The following is a 21,692-nucleotide window of genomic DNA, read 5'->3' as shown; positions in this document are numbered from 1 at the left end:
ATTACGAGGTTGTAAATGTTACAGTTCTACTGAAGACAGTCCCATTGGTAAGGGCTAATGTTATGGCCAAAGTTCCTTCTTTCTTGATGAAGCAGAGATAGTTAATGGGCAGCCCATATGGCATAGGTAAAGGCAAATGGCACTGACTGTTTGGGTACTTTTGTCAAGTTTCAGAGAGGGTTGGTCAGGGTGGTGCAATTGGTGTTGTCTACTTGGACTTTTGAAGGACATTTGTATGCAGAGTGATAGAGTACAACAGCACAGAAGCAGGCCCTTTGGCCCATCTAGTCCATGCCAGCTTATTATTCTTCCTAGTCCCATCACCTGGACCATAGCCTTCCATATCACTCCCATCCATGTACCTATCCAAACTTAGTTTTAAATATTGCAATCAAGCCTGCATGCTCCATTTCCACTGGCAGCTCATTCTACACTCTCACCACCCCCTGAGTGAAGAAGTTTCCCCTCAAGTTCCCCCTTAAACATTTCACCTTTTACCCTTAACCCATGACCTCTAGTTCTAGTCTCACCCAACCTCCGTGGAAAAAGCTTGGTTACATTTAGCTTGCCTACACCCTCTATCAATCTCCCCTCATTCTCCTATACTCCAAGGAATAAAATTCTAACCTATTCGGCCTTTCCCAATAACTTGGTTAAGAAGAATGTAGGATTAACGCGACAGATTGAAGATTAGAAAAATGTTAAAAATTAGCTTTATTTGTCACATGTACTGTATATCAAAACTTGCAAAGAAATGTGTCGTTTTGTGCCAAATCAATCAGCAAGGAATGCTGCTGGAGACAGCAGGCAAATTTTGCCATACTTCTGGCACCAAAATAGCATGCCCACAACTCACTTACCCTAATCCGTACAGTTTTGGAATATGATAGGACACTGGAACACCTGGAGAAAACCCAAGGCGTCACATGGGGAGAACATACAAACCTCTTATGGATAGTGGCAGGAATTGAATCCTCTTTCACTGCTGGTGCTGTAAAAGTGTTATGTTAACTGTCACACTACTGTGCATCCCTGGCTGGGGGAATGGGACAGAAAATAATGATGGATAGATATTTTTCTATCTAATTAGAAGAGTGCCCTATTTGTCTTGGAGACCTTTCCTTTGTCCTGGAATTTGACATTCTGCTTAAAATGTGCAGGTGACTTTTGTCAACAATGCAAATTGCAATAGATTTCAGGAGGAGTTTGGTAAATTAATAGGAACTGGATGGAAAGACAAAGGACGATGAGCGATGACTTGAGAAATGTGTTCAAGGTGATGATAAGAGGCATAGATTGAGTAGACAGCCAGAGACTTTCCCCAGGATGGAAATGGCTTATACAAGGGGCGATCATTTTGAGGTGATTGGAGGAAAGCATGGGGGGTTGTCAGAGGTAAGTTTTTTTACACAGAGTGGTAGGTCATGGAAAGTGCTGCCAGGAATGGTGGTAGAGGCAGATACGTTAGGAATATTTAAGAAACTCTTAGATATTCGTCGGATCAGAAGTCCCTACAAAGGACTGTGAGAACGGCTGAGAAGGTCATAGGGGCCTCCCCACTATCCATCAGGGTCACTTATCAGGGTTGCTGCATAGGCAGGGCCCTTAGTGTAATCAAGGATCCCACCCATCCATCCAATATCCTCTTTGACATTCTATCATCAGGCATGAGACTTTGGTGCATAAAGACAAAAACGGTTAGGATGAGAAAACAACTTCTTCCCTCAGGCCATTGGCTTCTGAGCTCGCTGTCACATTCCAAGTGTCACCCGATAATTTGTACTTGCCCTACAATATTTAATTTACAACACTTTACTTTGTTTATCAATGTGTAATTAATTTGTAGATTTAATTCTTCCCAGGTTATCTATGTGTGTTATGTGTACCACTGTGCTTTACACCCTGATTTGGAGAAGTACTGTCTCGTTTGATGGTGTACATATATATAGTTAAATGACAATAAACTTGACTTGACTTGACACATGGATGAATGTAGCATGTAGGGCAACGTGGAAGGGAAGGGTTAGATTGATCTTGGAGTTAGTAAAAGGTCAGCACAACATTGTGGGCTGAAGGGCCTGTATTTTGCTGCAGTGTTCAAGTTCCATGAACTACTTTTTGAAATGAGCAACATGGCAGAATGGGGATGGGCAGTTAATAGTGGCCACACCAGTGAGTAACAACGAGCAATGGTGAATGGTCCCCGAAATACTCCTTCAGGAACACATGCTCCACATTGTTCACGTTACTCCGCTGGGACTGACCCAAAGACTGCTGTATTGGTGCTTTCTTAATATTGGATAATTACAGAGAAGATTCTCATGGTCTCTGCACAAGGGTAGCATGCAAATTCATGAAGCAATAGGGGAGCACAGTAGTGTAGGGGATAGAGCAGTTGCTTTACAGGGCCAGTGATCGTTGGTCAAGGTTCGATTTCTGCCACTGTTTGTAAGGAGTTGAGATGTTTTATTTTTATTTTGTTTTGCCATTTGGCGCGGAATAGGCCTTTCCTGCCCAAAGGACCACGCCCAGCAACCCACCTACTTAACACTAGCTGAATCCCCAGGACAATTTACAATGCCAAATTAACCTACTAACCAGCACATCTTTGAACTGTTTTTCCCTTGGGTTTTCTCCGGGTCCTCCGGTTTCCTCCCGCTTTCCAAAGAAGTGCAGTTACGATTAGGTTTCATGTTAGTGAGTTGTGGGCATGTTATGTTGGAGCCGGAAGCATGGTGTCACTTGTAGGCTGCCCCCAGCAATCCTCAGACTGCGTTGGTTACTGACACAAATGACGCATTTCACTGAATGTTTCAATCTACATGTGACAAATAAAGCTAATGTTTCATCTCTTTCTTTAGAGCGTATACTAATTCAGGAATTCTGTGAACAATTCAAGGGCTCTTCACCATCCCTGACCCTAAAACTAGCTCTGGCCTCATCTCGTCCTCAAAGTAATCATAGTAACAGAACAGTTGTTGAATCTTTGGTAACTCCCACATTGGAATGATATCACAACACATACAGTCTAACCTTTACTTGGTTTAGTTTTAGCCCTCAAAGAGGTTGAGATGTGATGAAATTTGTAATAGTTGCTGAAATTACATAGTTCAAACTGTCTGGGAACTTTGCAATCTCACAGTATGTTAACTAGGACTTGTCTAATGTAGAAGATGCAGCAGGAATTGTATAATACTCTGCTCTTCAAGCAGCCTTCAACAGGCTGTCCTGCAGAGGGCGTACTAGAGCAACAATTGAGCTGGTGAGATCTGCATTTTGGAGAAGCGCCTCCAGCCGGCAGCCAAAACAGACTATTTAACTCAACTGGTTTGTTCTACCCCCATACACACTTTTTTTTTTGTCAGTTTACTCCTTTCTCCCACGTCTACTACATTTGCTGGAAAGTATCCAGCCAGATCTGCTTACTTGCTGCAACCATTCCAGGACGTATTGAGTTCTGTGTCCTTGACAGCCTCTGGTTAAGTCAATTATCGTGAATTGCCCTTTGGATTCAGTTGCCTGCCGCTGCCTTCTTTACGTGTCAGGTTGCCCTGTGGATGGCAACACACTCAATTGTGAGGCCAGCGGCTGTGTGTTCAAGTTCCATCACACAATAAGAGGACATGAGAAAGCTGCTGATTCTGGAAATCTGTAAGAGATACCCAGTGCTGGAAGCATTCAGCAGGTGAGGCAGTGTCTGTGGAGAGAGAAGCAGTTAATGTTTCAGATCTGGGGACCCTTCACCAGAATAGTCCTGCTACGCAGACTTAAAATCTTTAGAGATACAGCACAGTGACAGGCTCTTGCAGCCCAGCGAGACCACAGCACCCAATTACACCTGTGTGACGGATTAACCTACTAACTTATGTGTAGTCGGAGAGTGGGTGGAAACCAGAGCATCTGTGTGGTCACAGGGAGAACGTACAAAGTCCTTACAGACAGCAGTGAAATTGAACCTGAACTGCTGGCACTGTGGTAATGTTACGTGAAGTGCGATGCTACCATGCTGTCACACTTGAAAAAAGTGTGAAAAAGTGTGAGCTGACACCACTGTGCTGTGCAAAGGAAGTGCTGACCTGCTAGAAGTGCTGTGATTTGGATCGTTCAATTTAAGTTCCGCCTGCTCTCCCACATCAAAGTTCAAAGTAAATATATTAACAAAGTACATACTCTGAGGAAGAAATTCAACCCCCCTCATCTCAGTTTTAAATATAATAAGATATAGATTGATAGAGTACACGTGGTTAGGCTTTTTCCATTGAGAGTGGGGGAGATTCAACAAGAGGACATGAGTTGAGAGTTAAAGGGCAGAAGTTTAGGGGTAACATGAGGGGGAACTTCTTTACTCAGAGAGAGGTAGCTGTGTGGAACGAGCTTCCAGCAGAAGTGGTTGAGGCAGGTTCGACGTTGTCGTTTATAGTTAAATTGGACAGCTATACGGACAGGAAAGGAATGGCGGGTTATGGGCTGAGTGAGAGTAAGAGTTCGGCACGGACTAGAAGGGCTGAGATGGCCTGTTTCCGTGCTGTAGTTGTTATATGGTTATTTATGTCACCATATTCAACCCTGAATTTATTTTCTTGTGGGCATTTGACAAATCAAAGTACATTTATTATCAAAGTATATATGCAGTATACAACCTGAGATTTGTCTCACCCCAGACAGCCTTGATACCAAGAAACACCAAGCAACAACATTCACAAAGAAACACAATAGAATCAATGAAAAACTGTATGAACAACCAATGTGCAAAAGACAAGAAACTGCAAATACAAAAATAAGCAATAGATATTGAGAACGTGAGTTGTAGAGTTCTTAAAAGTGATTCCATAGGCTATGGAATCAGTTCAGTGTTAGGGTGAGTGAAGTTATTCCCTCTGGATCAAGAGCCTGATGTTGATTGCTAGTGATAGTTCCTGAACCTGGCGATGTGGGACTTGAAGCTCCTGTACCTTCTTCCTGATGGCGGCAGTGAGAAGAGAGTATGGCCTGGGTGGTGGGGGTCCTCAATAATGGACACTGCCTTCCTGCTGCAACGCTCGTTGTAAATGTGCTCGGGGGGTGAGGAGGGCTTTACCTATGATGTAAGTAAACCAATGGTACTGTTCAAAGTAGATTGGGGGACATTGTTCCTGATGACCTAACCAGTATTTATCCTCATTGGAATCAATTATCTAGTCATTATGTGGTTGCTCTTTATGAGCTACTTAGCTGAGCTCTCTCTCGCAACAGTGAGCACACTTCAGAAAACATTTCATTATCTATAAAGCCCTGTGCAATGTGGAAAGCATATAAATGGAAATCTTTATCTGATTATTTCCCTGTCTTGGTGTTATCCACATGTGGGAACATCTTCTGTAATCTACTCCATAAGAGCTGTTGCATTACGATACCTTAGTGATCCAAAGGTTCTTCTGAGGTCAAGAATAAGGCATAAAACTTACTGCTTATAGTCGTTTTATAATTACAAGAACAGAAAATAAGAAAAGGAAGAGGAGCTGAGAGAACAAAGAAAAGAAAATAGGAAAAAGCAGTTGTGGCCGTCTAATTAGATGAGAAATAACAAAATTATAACAATAACAATAACCTATAAAATAGACAGATTCAAGTGGTGTGACACTTGCTTCTAGAAAAATAAAGAAGCAGCTGAACTGTGATTACTTGAAAACTCACTGAACAATTACACATCTATAGGTAATGATATAAAAATACAAGCAAGCAAGCATAAAAAAATAAAAGTACAAGGAAAATAATATCTGCTTCACCCAAAAGGGCGGTATTGGTCTCTGAGAGTCAAGTCAAGTCAAGTGAAGTCACTTTTTATTGTCACTTCGACCATAACTGCTGGTACAGTACACACTAAAAATGAGGCAACGTTTTCCGGGACCATGGTGCTACATGAAACAATACAAAAACTACACTGAACTACGTAAAACAACACACAAACTACACTAGACTACAGACCTACCCAGGACTGCATAAAGTGCACAAAACAGTGCAGGCATTACAATAAATAATAAACAAGACGATAGGCACAGTAGAGGGCAGTAGGTTGGTGTCAGTCCAGGCTCTGGGTATTGAGGAGTCTGATGGCTTGGGGGAAGAAACTGTTACATAGTCTGGTCGTGAGAGCCCGAATGCTTTGGTGCCTTTTGCCAGGTGGCAGGAGGGAGAAGAGTTTGTGTGAGGGGTGCGTGGAGTCCTTCATAATGCTGTTTGCTTTGCGGATGCAGCGTGTGGTGTAAATGTCTGTAATGGCAGGAAGAGAGATCTTCTCAGCTGACCTCACTATCTGCTGCAGGGTCTTGCGATCCGAGATGGCCATGAGGGAGGAAGTTCAAAGTTCCGAGTACATTTATTGTCAATGAATCAGAGTCACAATCGGAATCAAGTTCAATATTATTGGTATATGTTATGAAATTTGTTGTTTTACAGCAACAGTACATGGCAATATATAATAAAAACTGTAAATGACAATAAGATACATAAATAAAATTAAATAAGTCGTGCAAAAAGAGAGCAAAAATACTGAAGTAATACACATGGGTTCATTGTCTGTTCGGAAATCCTATGGCAGAGGGGAACAAGCCGTACCTAACATATTGGGAGTGTGTGACTTCAGGCTCCTGTACGTCCTCCCCGATGAGGGCATGTCCTGGCGAAGGGTGTATTTAAAGATGGATGCTGCCTTTTGAAGATGTATTCAGTGCTGAGGTGGCTCGTGTCCATGATCGAGCTGGCTGAGTTTGCAACTTTCTGTGTTTTTTTTTCTGATCCTGCGCAGTGGTCCCTCCAGACGCTAATACAACCAGTTAGAATGCTCTTCATGGTACATCTGTAGAAATTTGCAAGTCTTTGGTGCTGTACCATGTCTCCTCAAACTTCTGCTGTCGTACCTTCATTGTAATTGCATCAATATGTTGGGCCCAGGATAGATCTTCAAAGATGTTGGCACCCACCCAGGAAATTGAAACTGCTCACTACCTTCCACGGTGCAACCAATTCCCAGATGAATCCTTTTTTTTAATTCCTTGGGGTTTATAGATGTTGGGTGAAGAGATATTGTTGTGACACTGCTCAACCAGCTGGTCTATCTCAATCCTTATTACTTTCGGCAAAGTACGTGTTTCTCACCATATACTTCCCTGAGATTCATTTTCTTCCAGGGATTAACAAAAGAACGAAAAATACAATAGGATCAATAAAAAAAGGTGAAGGGATAAGTGTTGCTCCTATGACAGCAGAGGAAAGTGGCTGGGATGAGGAAGGATGGATGGGAAGGGATGGTTATATCAGATAATCTTAGAGAGAATAGTCCTAAGGGGAATGTCGAATGGACGCAGGTGGTGGTGAGGGGAAGATGCAACTTGTGGGATTCTGAATTCTGGTGAAATGGTGAAGAGTGATGTGCTGGATGCAAAGGCTAAAGGGGTGAAAGGTGAACACCAAGGAAGGCAACTACAATGTTAGCATTCATTTCAAAAGGTATATAAAAGCAAGAGTGTAATGCTGAGGCTTGATGCAGCATTGGTCAGACTGCACTTGGAGAATTGTGTGCAGTTTTTGACCCCATATCTGAGAAAGGATATTGAAGAAGGACCAGAGGAGGTTCATGAGAATAATCTTTGGGAATAAGAGGGTGTGTATATACAATGAGGAACATTTGGTGGCTCTGGGCCTGTCTTCACCAGAGTCTAGAAATATGAGAGGATTTTCATTGAAACCTATCGAATAGTGAAAGGCCTAGGTAGAGTGGATGTAGAAAGGATGTTTTTATAGTGAGAGGGTCTAGATCCAGATAGTTGTGCCTCAGAATAACAGGATGTCCCTTTAGAACAGAGATGAGAAGGAATTTCTTTAGCCAGAAGGTGGTGAATCTGTGGAATTTATTGCCACAGATGGCTGTAGAGACTAAGCCATTGGGTTAATAAGAGGTTGTTAGGTTTTTTTATTAGTAGGGGTGTCAAAAGTTACAGGGAGAAAACAGGAGAATGGGGTTCAGAGGGATAATAAATTGGCCATGATGGAATAGCAGAGCAGACTTGATGGGCTGAATGGCCTAACTCAGCTTCTTTGTCTTTATGGTCTTATAGTCTATAACTCTATAACTCTGTTCTGTTGGTGCAGTGAGGCGGGGGTGTGGTGAGGGTGGTAGTGGATAGAGAAATGCAGGAAATAGAGAAACTTCATGTGGATTCCATCAACTGTGGCAGATGGGAAGCAAGATTTACAGAAAGAAGAAAGTCATCTCACAAGGCCTGGAGCAGAATGCTTCACCTTGTCAACAGAGATGGAGAAACTGAGGGAAAAAGGATTGTATCCTTATAGGAGACAGTATAGGAGGAAGAGTTGCTTTAGTAACTGTGAGAGTCAACGGATTTATCTTGGACATTAGAGGCTAATTTGTCCCCTGTGATGAAGGCAAGAGATTCTGATGTGGAATAGAGGTGACAGGTCAAAGATCAAAATAAATTCATTATTAAAGTGTGTTTGCATACATACTGTGTGTATATTTCAATGCAAAAAGTATCGCAGGAAAGGCGGATGAGCTCAGGGCATGGATCAACACCTGGATTATGACATTGTAGCCATTAGTCAGACTTGGTTGCAGGAAGGGCAGGACTGGCAGCTCAATATTCGAGGTTCAGTTGTTTTAGAGATGACAAAGTGGGAGGGGATAAAGGAGGAAGGATGGCGTTACTAGTCAGGGATAATGTCACAGCAGTGCTCAGTTAGGACAGACTGGAAAACTTTCTAGTAAGGCATTATAGGTGGAACTGAGAAATAAGGAAGGTATGACTACTTTAATATGGCTATATTACAGACCACCTAACAGTCCGAGAGATTTATAGGAACACATTTGTAAAGAGATCTCAGACTGTTGTAAGAAACATAAGGTTGTTATAGTAGGTGACTTTAACTTTCCACATACTGACAGGGACTCCCATACTGTAAAAGTACTAGATGAGATAAAGCTTGTCAAATATGTACAGGAAAGTTTCCTTAATCGGTATAAAGAAGTCCCAACGAGAGAGTGTAAGATACTTGATCTGCTATTAAGGAATGAGACAGGGCAGGTGACAGAAATTTGTGCCACACACACAAAATACTGGAGAAACTCTGCGTGCCAGGCAGCATCTGTGGGAAAAAGTACAGTCAACGTTTTGGGTCGAAACCCTTTGGCAGGTCTTCTGATTTCCAGCATCTGCAGATTTTCTCTTGTTCCTGACAGGAATTTGTTCAGTGAACACTTGCATCTAGTGATCACAATGCCATTAGTTTCAAAGTAAATATAGGTCGGTCTGGTCCATGGGTTCTAAATTGAAGACAGGCCAGTTTTGGTGCTGTCACAAAGGATCAGGCAAGTGTGGATTGGGCCAGACTGTTTTTTTGGCGAAGTTTTGCTTGGTAAGTGGGAGGCCTTCAAAAATGGAAATTAGAGTGCAAAGCTTGTATGTGCCTGTCAAAATAAAAGGCAAACTTTATTGGTGTAGGGAACCTTGGTTTTCAAGAGACATTGAGGAGCTGGTGAGGATTAAAAAAAAGTGCATAGTAGGATAGGCAGGTAGGAACAAACGAGGTGCTTCTGGAGTATAAGAAATGAAAAGAAACATAGGAGAGCAATCAGGAGGGCTAAAAGAAGGCATAAGGTTGTCCTAGCAGACAAGGTGAAAGAGAATCTTAAGGGATTCTACAGAAATGTTAAGAGCAAAAGGATTGCAGGAACAAAATTAGTCCTCTGGAAGAGCAGAATTGTTATCCATGTGTGGAGCCAAAAGAGATGAAGGAGACCTGAAATGAAATTTTTTGCATCTGTATTTATTCAGGAGATGCACACAGAGTTGAAAGAAATGAGGTAAAGTGGCATTAACTTCATGGGCCCTATGCCGATTACAGAGGAAGAGGAGTTTACTGTTCTGAGGCAAATTAGGGTGGATAAATCCTCAGGGCCCGACAAGATGTTCCCTTCAACCCTGCAGGAGGCAAGTGCAGAAATTGCTAGAGTCTTAGCAGAGATATTTAAATCATCCTTTGCGATTGGTGAGGTACTGGAGTATTGGAAGAGAGCCAGTGTAGTTCTGCTGTTTAAGAAAGGCTCTAGAAATAATCCAGGGAATTATAGTTTGGTAAACCTAACATCAGTGTTGGGAAAATTATTGGGAGGTTTTCTAAGGGACTGAGTATATAAGTATTTGGGTAGACGTAGACTAATTAAGGATAGTCAGCATGGCTTCGTGCATGGTAGGTCATGTCTAACCAATCTTATGGAGCTTTTTGAGGAGGTTACCAGGAAAGTAGATGAAGGCAAGACAGTGAGTATTATCTACATGGACTTTAGCGGGTCTGGTCAAGAAGGTTCAGTTGCTCAGTATTCAAGATGAGGTAGTGAATTGCATTAGACATTAGCTTTGTGAGAGAAGCCAAAGAGTGGTAGTAGATGATTGACCCTGACTGGAGGCTTGTGACTAATGGAGTGCCAGAGGGATCAGTGCTGGGTCCTTTGTTGTTTGTCGTCCAGATCATTGAGATAGATGACAACGTGGTTAACTGGATCAGCAGATTTGCGGATGACACCAAGTTTGGGTGTGTAGTAGACAGAGAGGAAAGCTATTGTGGCTTGCAGTGGGATCTGGAGCAGCTGGAAAATGGGCTGTAAAATGGCAGATGGAATTTAATGTAGACAAGTGCGAGGTTTTGCACTTCAGTAGGACCAACCAGGGTAGGTCTTACATAGGGAGCAGTAAGTCATTGAGGAGTGTGCCCTAAGAGATCTGGGAATACGGGACCATAATTTGTTGAAAGTGGTCGATTGGTAGATAGTGTCATAAAGAAAGTACATTTGCCTTCATAAATCAAAGTATAGAGTGCAGGAGATGGGATGTTATGTTGAAGTTGTGCAAGATATTGTCGAGGCCTAATCTGGAGTATATGAACCCATTTTGGCCACCTACCTACAGGAAAGATGTAAATGAGGTTTAAAGAGTACAAAGAAAGGAAAAGTTTGGATAGGTGAGGGATTTATTCCTTGTAATGGAGAAGATTGAGAGGAGATTTGATAGAGGTATACAAAATTATGAGGGATGTAGATAGGGTAAATGCAAGAGGCTTTTTCCATGGAAGTTGGGTGGGACTACAACCAGATGTCATGGGTTAAGGGTGAAAGGTGAAAAGCTTAAGGGGAACATGAGGGGAAACTTCTTCACTCCGAGGATCATGTGAGTGTGGAATGAGCTGCCAGCAGAGGTGGTGAATGTGAGCTCGATTTCAATGTTTAAGAGAAGTTTGGATAGGTACATGGATAGTAGGGGTATGGAGGGCTATGGTCCTGGTGTAGGTTGATGGGACTAGGTAACTTAAATGGATTTGGCATGAACTAGATGGGCCAAAGAGCTGTACTTTTCTGTGACTATATTACAACCTTGAGAATGATTTTCTTACAGGCACCCACAGGAAAAATAAGGAAGTATTTGTTTAATTTTTATTCTGAAATATGGCACAGAACAGACCCTTTTCTGACCACTGTGCCACGCTGTCCAGCAGCCCACCAGTATAAACAGCCCAATCACAGTACAATTTACAATGATCAATTAACCTACTAACTGGTATGTCTTTGGACTGTGGGAGGAAACCCATGCAGTCACGGTACAAACTTTCTTACAGAGGATGCTGCTCTCTGAACTCTGATGTCCTGAGCTGTTATAACATCTCACTAACTGCTACGCCATCGTAGTGCCCTCTTTGCTACTGTAGCACCCATGGTTTCTCATGGATTCTATTGTCTAAATACCACACACAACAGAGACCAATCAACACCCAAAAGAGGACAAATTGTGCCAATAATAAAAAAGTAAACAAATAATACTGAGAATTTCAACTACAGAGTTCTCGAAAGTGAGACCATAGACTGTGGAGTCATTTCAGTGAAGAGATGAGTGAAGCCATCCACACCAGTCCAGGAGATGATAAAGATGATGATTTCTGTGCAAGTGCACAAATCAGCATCAACACATACTCCCATTACCACAATCTCAAGATTCATCTTGTTCTTTTTTTGTCCCTTCATAATCTACGATCACCTGCTTTTTGTTATAAACTTTCCTGCTTTCTATCCTATCACAATCCTTGCTGCATCTGCCTCTCAAACTGTCCTGATAAAGGGTCTTGGCTTGAAATGTTAACACTTTAGATGCTGCCTGACTTGCTGAGTTCCTTTGGTGTTTTGTGTGTTGCTCAAGAGATCTCTAGCATCTTCAGAATCTTGTGAGCCTCTCTCTCTGCCTCCCTCTCTCTCTCTCTCTCTCTCTGCCTCTTCCCCCTCTCACTTTCTCTGCCTCTTCCCCTCTCTCGCTCTCTCTGCTGTCTCTCTCTCTGCCCCTCTCCCCCTCTCTCTTTCTCTCTGTCCCCCTCTCTCTCTTCCCCCTCCCCATCTCTCTCTCTCTGCCTGTCTCTCTCTGCCCCTCCCTCTCTCTATCTCTCTCTACCCCTCTCTCTCTGCCTCTCTCTCTCTATCTCTCTCTCTCTGTGCCTGCCTCTCTCTCTCTGCCTCTCTTTCTCTCTCGCTCTCTGTCTCAACCCTCTCTCTTTCTCTCTTCCTGTCTGTCTCACACACAAACAGATGCCCTCTGTCTCATCCTCTCTGTCTCTCTCTCTCTCTCACACACACACACACACCCTCTGTCTCATCCCCTCTCCCTGTCTCATCCTCTCTTTCTCTGTCTCTCTCTGTCTCACCCCCCTCTCACACACACACTCTCTCTCTCTCACGCACACATATACTTTCTCACACACACACTCTCTCTCACACATGCACACACACTATCTCTCTCTCTCACACTTCCTCTCTTTCACACACTCTCTCTCTCTCCCGCAAACACACACACCTCTCTCTTGCACACTTACCCACACACCCTCTCTCTTTCTCACTCTCTCTCACTCTCTCTGTCACTCTCTTACACCCTCTCTCTCCCTCTCTCCCTCTCACTCTCTCCATCGGGAGAGTCAGTCTCCAGGGCCCAGCTCACAATTCTGCATGTATTCCAATTCACCCCCACCCTCTGTTCTTTCCCACACTGCCTCCTGCAGCTCGTCTCCTGGATGGCTGTGACAGATGACGCCATGGCATAAGGGCCAATCCTTCAGTACATCTGTGCCATCCTTGTGTCCTCTTGTTCCTGTGTTTGGGAGTCAGAAAAATAGAAAGATACTTTATTGATCCAAAGGAAATTACAACGTCACAGTAGCATTACAAGTGCACAGGTTTGCAAAGATACAAACATTCAAAGAGGTGTAAGAAAAAATAAAAAATAAGTTATCTCAAGCAGTCTGACGGTGTCATCACTTCCCTGGCTATTGGTTGACTCATTACAGAGCCTAGTGGCCGAGGTTAAGAATGACCTCATACAGCGCTCTTTGGAGCAGCGCAGTTGTCCTAGTCTATTGCTAAACATGCTCCTTTGTTCAGCCAAGGTGGCATGCAGAGAGTGAGAGACATTGTCCAGAATTGCCAGGATTTTCCATAGGGTCCTTTGTTCAATCACAGCCTTCAGTGTGTCCAATTTGACTTTTATAACAGAGCTAGCCTTTCTTATCAGTTTATTGAGCCTGCTGACATCACCCATGTTGATGTCATTGCCCTGGCACACCACTGTGTAGAAGATGGTACTGGTGACAACAGACTGCTAGAATATGTGAAGGAGAGGCCTGCATACTCCAAAGGACCTCAGCTCCTTGGGAAATAGAGGTGACTCTGACCCTTCTTGTACCAGCCTTGTATTGGTGATCCACTCAAGTCTGTCATCCGGGTGCACCCTCAGGTATTTCTAGGTCCTCACCACATCCATGTCCTCACTATCAATAGTAACAGGGAGCAGTGCAGTCCTGGTCTTCCTAAGGTCCATCACCATCTCCTTTATCTTACTGATGTTGAGCTGCAGATGATCCAGCTTCTATCATTTGACAAAGTCCTCCACCAGGACCCTGTACTTATCCTCCCATCCTCTGTTTATACACCCAACTATTGCTGAGTCATCAGAGAATTTCTGCAGATGACATGATTCAGTGTTGGAGCTAAAGTCCGAGGTATACAGAGTAAACAGGAAGGGAGCCAATACAGTCCTCTGTGAGGCCCCAGTGTTACCTATAACCATTCCTGACACACAGCTCTGAAGCCCCACAAACTGTGGTCTGCCAGTTGGGTAGTCCATTATCCAGGATACAATGGAAGTGCCAATTCTCATTGAACAGAGCATTCTAGCCCCCCACCTCCCAACAATGAGGGCTGTATTGTGTTGAAAGCACTTGAGAAATCATAAAACATGATCGTCACAGTTCTCAAAGCACATGATCCTCAAAGCAGGCCACAGATAGAGCAATTTAAACTGGAAGAAACATTTTTTTTTTATTTGTGTCATTAACAGCTGAAGAATGTCTGACAATGCAGTGGGATATCAGTGAGCACTAGACTCCTATCATTGCCAACCAACTTCATTTAGTTGGGTCCAGCAAGAATACTTTTCATAGCAAGCACTTAAGCCAGTCATTTTAAAATTTTGATTGGCAAGGATCATAGAATAATGACGATGTATTGAATTTGATGTTAAAGTGCCTATCAACACTGTATATGGAAACCTTCAGAACTGCATTTTAGCTTCATGTTATTAATAACAGATTTGCTGAGGAACTGAAAGGCAGTAATAATAGAATCATGTTTCTGGGTGTCCATTACAGTGGGAACCCTTCACATTTCGAGAGCTTCCAGTGAATCACAGGCATTCTTGAAAGGTCCTTCTTCTGCCACTTATGTTAAACTAGAGAGGCGGCTTCCCCCTCCGTTCCAGTGGAGTGCTGCTGTCGGCTGGGGTCACAGAGGTGAATCTGAACCGACAAGCATCACAGGCATTGGGATTATAAGGAAAAGACGCTTTTTAGCTCATTTGGCTTGTGCATTCAGTCAGTTAGATTATGGTTGATCTGTGCCACAGCTGCCTTTAATCTACAGAAGTTGATGCCTTTCATCAGTCAGTTGGATATCCTCGTAACTTTAATTTAATTTACCCAATGTCTGCAGTAATCTGCAGCCCTTGACATCTGTTAACACTTCAGTGATAAAATGCTTCTCTCCCTCCGAGTTAAATTTAAATAGCCTTTGACGATACCTTGAGACCTAAGGATATAGGAGCAGAATCAGACAGTTCATCTAATTGAATCTGCTCTGCCAGTCGATCATAGTTGATTTAGACCATAAGACCATAAGATATAGGGGCAGAATTAGGCCATTTGGCCCATTGAGGTCAGACTAACTGACCTATAGTTTCCTTTCTTCTGACACTCTCCCTTCTTGAAGAGTGGTATGACATTTACAAATTTCCAGTCTGCCGGAACCATTCGAGAATCTAGTGATTCTTGGAAGATTATTACTAATCCCTCCACAATCTCTTTAGCCACCATTTTCAGAACTCTGTGGTGTATACCATCTAGTCCAGGAGACTTATCTGTCTTCAGACCTTTCAGTTCCCCAAGATCCTTTACACACTTCATGACCCCTGACATTGGGACCTTCCACCACACTGCTAGTGTCCTCCACAGTGAAAACTGATGGAAAATATTTATTCAGTTCATCCCCCATTGCTACCTCTCCAGCATCGCTTTCTAGAGGTCTGATATTCAATCTCACCTCTCCTTCACACTTTATGTATCTGAAGAAACTTTTGGTATCTGCTTTAATATTATTGGCTTCCTTACTTTTGTATTCCATCTTTACCTTTTTTAGTGACATTTTTAGTTGCCTTCTGTTTGTTTTTAAAAATTTCCCAATGCTCCAACTTCCACAAAGTTTTGCTCTATTATGTGCCCTGTTTTAAAGAGGCTTCCTTCCATTCTGAGAGTCTGCCCTCAGGCCTTTGTTTCCCCCACTGTTGGGAACATTCTTTCCACATTCACTCTATATTCAATGAGACCCCCCCCCCCACCTTTTCTGAACTCCAGTGGATACAGGCCGAGACCCATCCAATGTCCTTCATACTTTAATCCTTTCATTCTCCGGATCATTCTTTGAACCTCCTCTGGACTCTCTCCAATTGCAGCTCATCCTTTCTTAGATAAAGGACCCAAAACTGTTTATAATACTCTATATGTCTGGCCAATCCCTTATAAAGCCTCATCCCTCTCCACTTGTTCTGGACTAGTTGGATACTCCACAAGTTTGAACTTCATTTTAGAAGGTTAAATATGAAGGAAGAATACATAGTTAATGACTTGGGTGAGGAAGTGGAAGGGTGAGTTAATAAGTTTACAGACAACATGGAGGTTGGTGGAGTTGTGGATTGTGTAGAAGGTTGCTGTAGGTTACAATGGGATATTGACAAGATGTACAGCTGGGCTGAGAAGTGACAGATGGAGTTCAACCTAGCAAAATGTGAAGTGATGCACTTAGGAAGGTCAAATTGGAAGACAACACAGGCTTTATGGCAGGATTCCTGGCAGTGTGGAGGAACAGAGGGTTCTTAGGATCCATGTCCAAAGTTGATGTGCAAGTTGATAGGGTTGTTAAGATGTTGCATGGTGTGTTGGGCTTCATTAGTCAGAGTATCGAGTTCAAGACTGCGAGGTAATGTTGCAGCTCTATAAAACCTTGGTTGGACCACACTTGGAGTATCGTGTTCAGTTCTGATTGCCTCATTATAGGAAGCTTTGCAGAGGAGATTTACAAAGCTACTGCCTGGATTAGACAGCATGACTGATGAGGATAGGTTGAGCAAGCTAGGCTTTTTTCTTTGGAGCAAAGGAGGATAAGAAGTGTGGAAATTGGTTAATATGAGGGGGCATAATTTTAAGGTGACTGGAGGAAAGTATAGGGTGGAACATCGATGCAGAGCAGACTCAATGGCCTAATTCTGCTCCTATGTTTAGGCCAGTAGTAATTTCTTTTTACACAGAAAGCTGTGGGTACATGGAGCACCCTGCCAAAAGTGGTGGTAGAGCCAGACACATTAGGAGCATTTTAAAGACACTCAGATAGGCACATGGATAATTGAAAAATGGAGGGCTATGTAGGAAGGAAGGGTTAAATTGATCTTGGAGTAGGTTAAAAGATTTGCACAATATCATGGGCCTGAAGGCCTGTAGTGTGCTGTGATGTTCTATGTTCTCTGAGTAAAAAGAGAGCATCCAATGTCCACATCCAGTGTTCAGAGTTTCATCAGGTATAGGAAATAAAAATTCTTTACAGTGGAATACTAGTTAAAATGAAACTTTTATCAACTATGTTACAATCACCTTCTCAGATCTACATCTCTTTTAAAGATTAATTTTTTATCAGAATTCTTTTTCTTAAAAGAAAATGGAGACCCCATTTTAACTTGAGTGGAGCAGAGAGAATAGGTGGTGGTGAGAATCTAAATCAGAATCTGGTTTATTATCACTGATATATGTCATGAAATCTGTTGTTTTGCAGCAGTGGTAGAGTGCAATACATTAAACAAAACTATAAATTACTATAAGAAATCTGGTTTCAGTTAAGTCACCCATTCTTGCTGGGAGCCAATTCCTTCAGTCCACAGGATCAATACTAACTATAAAGGACACTTTTGCGTGAATCTGTCACCAATCCCGTTTGGTTTTCCCCAAGAGATGGATGCCATCTTTTGGAGGCTTTGTTCCTTGAAGATATCCTCGATGATGGGGAGGATTATGCCCATGATGGAGCTGTGTGAGTCCCAAGCAATATGGCAAGAGGAACAGCCTCATTAACTACTATAATGGACTACTTAGTGCTTCTATTGAGCTTCTCAAACTGACAGGGAACAATCCAAATTTCCTGCCCTTTGTCTCTCTTGGTTCACATCCACTACACTCCATAAGACCATAAGGCATAGGAGCAAAATTAGGTCAATCAGCTTATTGAGTGTGCGCCAACATTCCATCATGGCTGATTTATTATCCATCTCAACCCCGTCCTCCTGCCTTCTTCCCGTAACCCTTGATGTTCTGTCTAAACAAGAACATATGAAACTCCCCTTTAAGTATACCTAATGATTTGGCCTCCACAGCAACCTGTGGCAATGAATTCCACAGATCCACCACCCTCTGGCTAAAAAAATTTCCTCCTCATCGCTGTTCTAAATGGACACCCCTTCTTCTGAGGCTGTGCCCCCTGGTCCTGGACTCTCCGACTAAGGGAATCATCTTCTCCACATCCACTCTTTCTAAGCCTTTCAATATTTGATAGGTTTCAATGAAATTTCATAGAACATAGAAGGTAGAAATTTACAGCACATGACAGGCCCTTCAGCCCAGAACGTTGTGTTGGCCATGTAACGTACCCTCGAGACTGCCTAGAATTTCCCTAGTGCATAGCCCTCTATTTTTCCAAGTTCCACGTACCTATCTAAGAGGCTCTTAAAAGACCCTATTGGATCTGCTTCCACCACCGTTGCCAGCAGTGCATTCCACACACCCACCACTCTGTGAAAAACTTACCCCTGACATCCCCTCGGTACCTATTTCCAAGCACCTTAAAACTATGCCCCCTCATGTTAGCCATTTCAGCCCTGGGGATAAAGCTTCTGACTATACACACGATCAATGCCTCTCATCACCTTATACACCTCTATCAAGTCACCTTTCATCCTCAGTCGCTCCACAGAGAAAAGGCCAAGTACACTCAACCTAGTCTCATAAGGTACACCCTCCAATCCAGGCAGCATCCTAGTAAATCTCCTCTGCACTCTCTCTATAGTATCCACACCCTTCCTGCAGTGAGGTGTCCAGAACTGAACACAGTACTCCAAGTGGGGTCTGACAAAGGTCTTACATAGCTTATATCTCCCCTCATTCTTCTAAACTCCAGCAAGTACAGGCCCAGAGACATCAATTGTTTCTCATAGTTTTATTTCCTGAATCATTCTCAAGAACCTCCCCTTGTCCCTCTCCAATGCCCGCACATCTTGTCTTAGATAAGGGGCCTAAAACCACTCACAATACTCCAAGTACAGTCTGACCAAAGCATTTTAAAGCCTCAGCATCACATCTTCGCTCGCTTTTATATTCTAGTCCTCTCAAAATGAATGCTAATATTGCATTTGCCTTCCTAACCACTGACTTAACCCCGCAAACAACAGGAATTCTGCAGATGCTGGAAATTCAAGCAACACACATCAACGTTGCTGGTGAACGCAGCAGGCCAGGCAGCATCTCCAGGAAGAGGTACAGTCGATGTTTCAGGCCGAGACCCTTCGTCAGGATGAAGGGTCTCGGCCTGAAACATCGACTGTACCTTTTCCTAGAGATGCTGCCTGGCCTGCTGCGTTCACCAGCAACTTTGATGTGTGTTGCACTGACTTAACCTGTAAGTTAACCTTTAGGGAATCCCACACAAGGGCCCCCAGGTCCCTGAGCATCTCTGATTTTTGAATTTCTCCCCATTTAGAACACAGTCTACACATTTATTCCTTCTATAAAAGTGCATAACCATACACTTCCCTACTCTATGTTCCATCTGCCACTTCTTTACCCGTTTCTATATCACATTTGATGTAAAAAGAAGCAGTCCCATCACCATACCCTACGGAACACCAGTAATCACCAGCAGCCAACTAGAAAAGGCTCCCCTCTATTCCCATTCTTTAACTCAGCTATTCAGCTAATCTTCTATCCATGCTAGTATCTTTCCTGTAATATGATGGACTCTCATCTTGCTAAGCAGCATCACTCGTGGCACCTTGTCAAAGGCCATCCAGAAATCCAAGCTGAACTATATCCACCGACTCTTCTTTTTCTATCCTGCCTATTATTCAAAGATTCAAAGTACATTTATTATCAAAGTATGCATGCACTTTGCAACCCTGAGATTTGTCTTCCCACAGACAACCACAAAACAAAGAAACATCATGGAACCTGTTCAAAGAAAACATCAAACACCCAACGTGCAAAGAAAAAGAACTAATTGCGCAAATGGTAAAAAGCAAGCAAAAAAACAGAGAACCTAAAACAACAAACCACAGTCATTGAAGCAGTCTAGGGATGTTTAGGTTAGTTCAGTTTAGCGCTGTGTTATTCATTGGCTGCAGGCTGCAGAGCCAGTCCACCCTGATCGAGATGGCACAAAATTCAAAAAGATTTCAGACGTGAGTTCCACTGATTGAGACCATGCTGACTTTGGCCTGTTTTATCGTGTGCCTCCAAGTACCCTGAAACCTCATCCCTAATAATGACTCCAACATCTTCCCAACCAGTTTGAAACTGTAGCTACAAAAATGTGAGAGTGAGCCATTTAGTATTCTGAGAATTAACTTGCTCATCCACCCCTTGTGTTTTTTTATCCAGACACTGCTGGAACTTGGAGCTTCTACAGACTACAAGGACAGCCGTGGGTTGACTCCGCTCTATCACACTGCGATGGTCGGAGGAGACCCTTACTGCTGCGAACTGCTGCTATACGAGCACGCCTTCATCGGCTGTAAGGATGAAAATGGGTGGCAGGAGATCCATCAGGTAGGTTCAAGTAGCACCTGGGGTTGAGACTGTCATCCATACCCTTAGGTCCTGGCCAGTGTCAGACCACTGAAAATATGGACCCCACATAGTTAGCCCCCGTGGTCATATTCCTTTTGAGAATGGGAGCTATTCACTTTGCAGATAGTGGGAGATGGAAACTGGAAGATTCTGAAACATGTCTGTGATCCAGAGTTTCCATAAGTCATAAAGTGCTGTTGGCTGAGAACAAAAGATATGAAATTCTTTAAGACTTGATTGAGAAGCAGACAATGATTTTTTTTTGAATTGTACTTTACTGTCCTCAGTTCTATGTTCTACGATGTCCGGGGTAAGTTTTTTTACTGCATAGAATGCGCTGCCAGTGGTAGCAGTAGAGGCAGATACATTAGGGACGTTTAAGAGGCTCTTTTGGTAGGTACATGGATGATAGAAAAATGGAGGGCTATGTGGGAGGGAGGAGTTTGATTGATTATGGAGTATGTTAAAAGGTTGGCAAACATTGTGGGCTAGAAGGCCTGTGCTGTGCTCTACTGTTCTCTGTTCTGTATTCATATCCAGCTATCATGTCTTTTATACCCCTTCCTCTCAGTGATGCTGCCATGTTCTCAGTCTCTTAATTAGCTACAGTTTAATAAATCAGTCTAGGATTAACTAGTTAGTTAATTGGTACGGATGTAATACATGCTGGACTACTTACGTCAACCTGTACTTCTGTTTCCAACTTGGAAAATTCAAAGTTCAAAGTAAACTTATTGACAAAGTAGGTATATGACACTGCATGCTACCCTGAGATTCATTTTCTTGCAGGCATTCACAATAGAATAAAGAAATACCATAGAATGAATGAAACATTACACACCAAGTCTGACAATTAATGTGCGAAAGAAGCCATACTGTGTAAATACAGTATACATATCTATGTCTATATCTATAGATATAGATAGATAATACTGAGAACATGACCTGTAGAGTCCATGAGAGTGAGTTCTGCAACTTGTGGAATCAGTTCAGTGTTGAAATGAGTGAAGTTATCCACTCTGGTTCAGGAGCCTGATGATTGAAGAGCAGTAACTCTTCTGGACCTGGTAGCGTGGGACTGAAGGGTCCTGTACCTTGTTCCCAATACTAGCAGTGAGAAAAGAGCATGGCCTGGATGGTGGCATGAGTTCTCAGTTGTAAAACTCCTGCTCAGATCATTG

General features: G+C 42.9%; 1 protein-coding gene across 3 annotated transcripts in view; it reads left to right on the top strand.

Moving 5' to 3' along the window:
• The window catches only part of LOC140205282 (SH3 and multiple ankyrin repeat domains protein 2-like), a 1,215,789-nt gene that overhangs the window by 313,939 nt on the left and 880,158 nt on the right, over nt 1–21,692 (top strand). For all 3 annotated transcript variants that reach the window (XM_072272778.1, XM_072272777.1, XM_072272779.1), the window contains one exon: nt 20,323–20,490. In XM_072272778.1, the coding sequence (XP_072128879.1) occupies nt 20,323–20,490 (168 nt within the window). The remainder of the gene's footprint in view (nt 1–20,322; nt 20,491–21,692) is intronic.

This window comes from Mobula birostris, chromosome 11, assembly GCF_030028105.1.
Source record: "Mobula birostris isolate sMobBir1 chromosome 11, sMobBir1.hap1, whole genome shotgun sequence".
Taxonomy (NCBI): domain Eukaryota; kingdom Metazoa; phylum Chordata; class Chondrichthyes; order Myliobatiformes; family Myliobatidae; genus Mobula; species Mobula birostris.
This window is presented reverse-complemented; position numbering and strand designations above follow the sequence as displayed.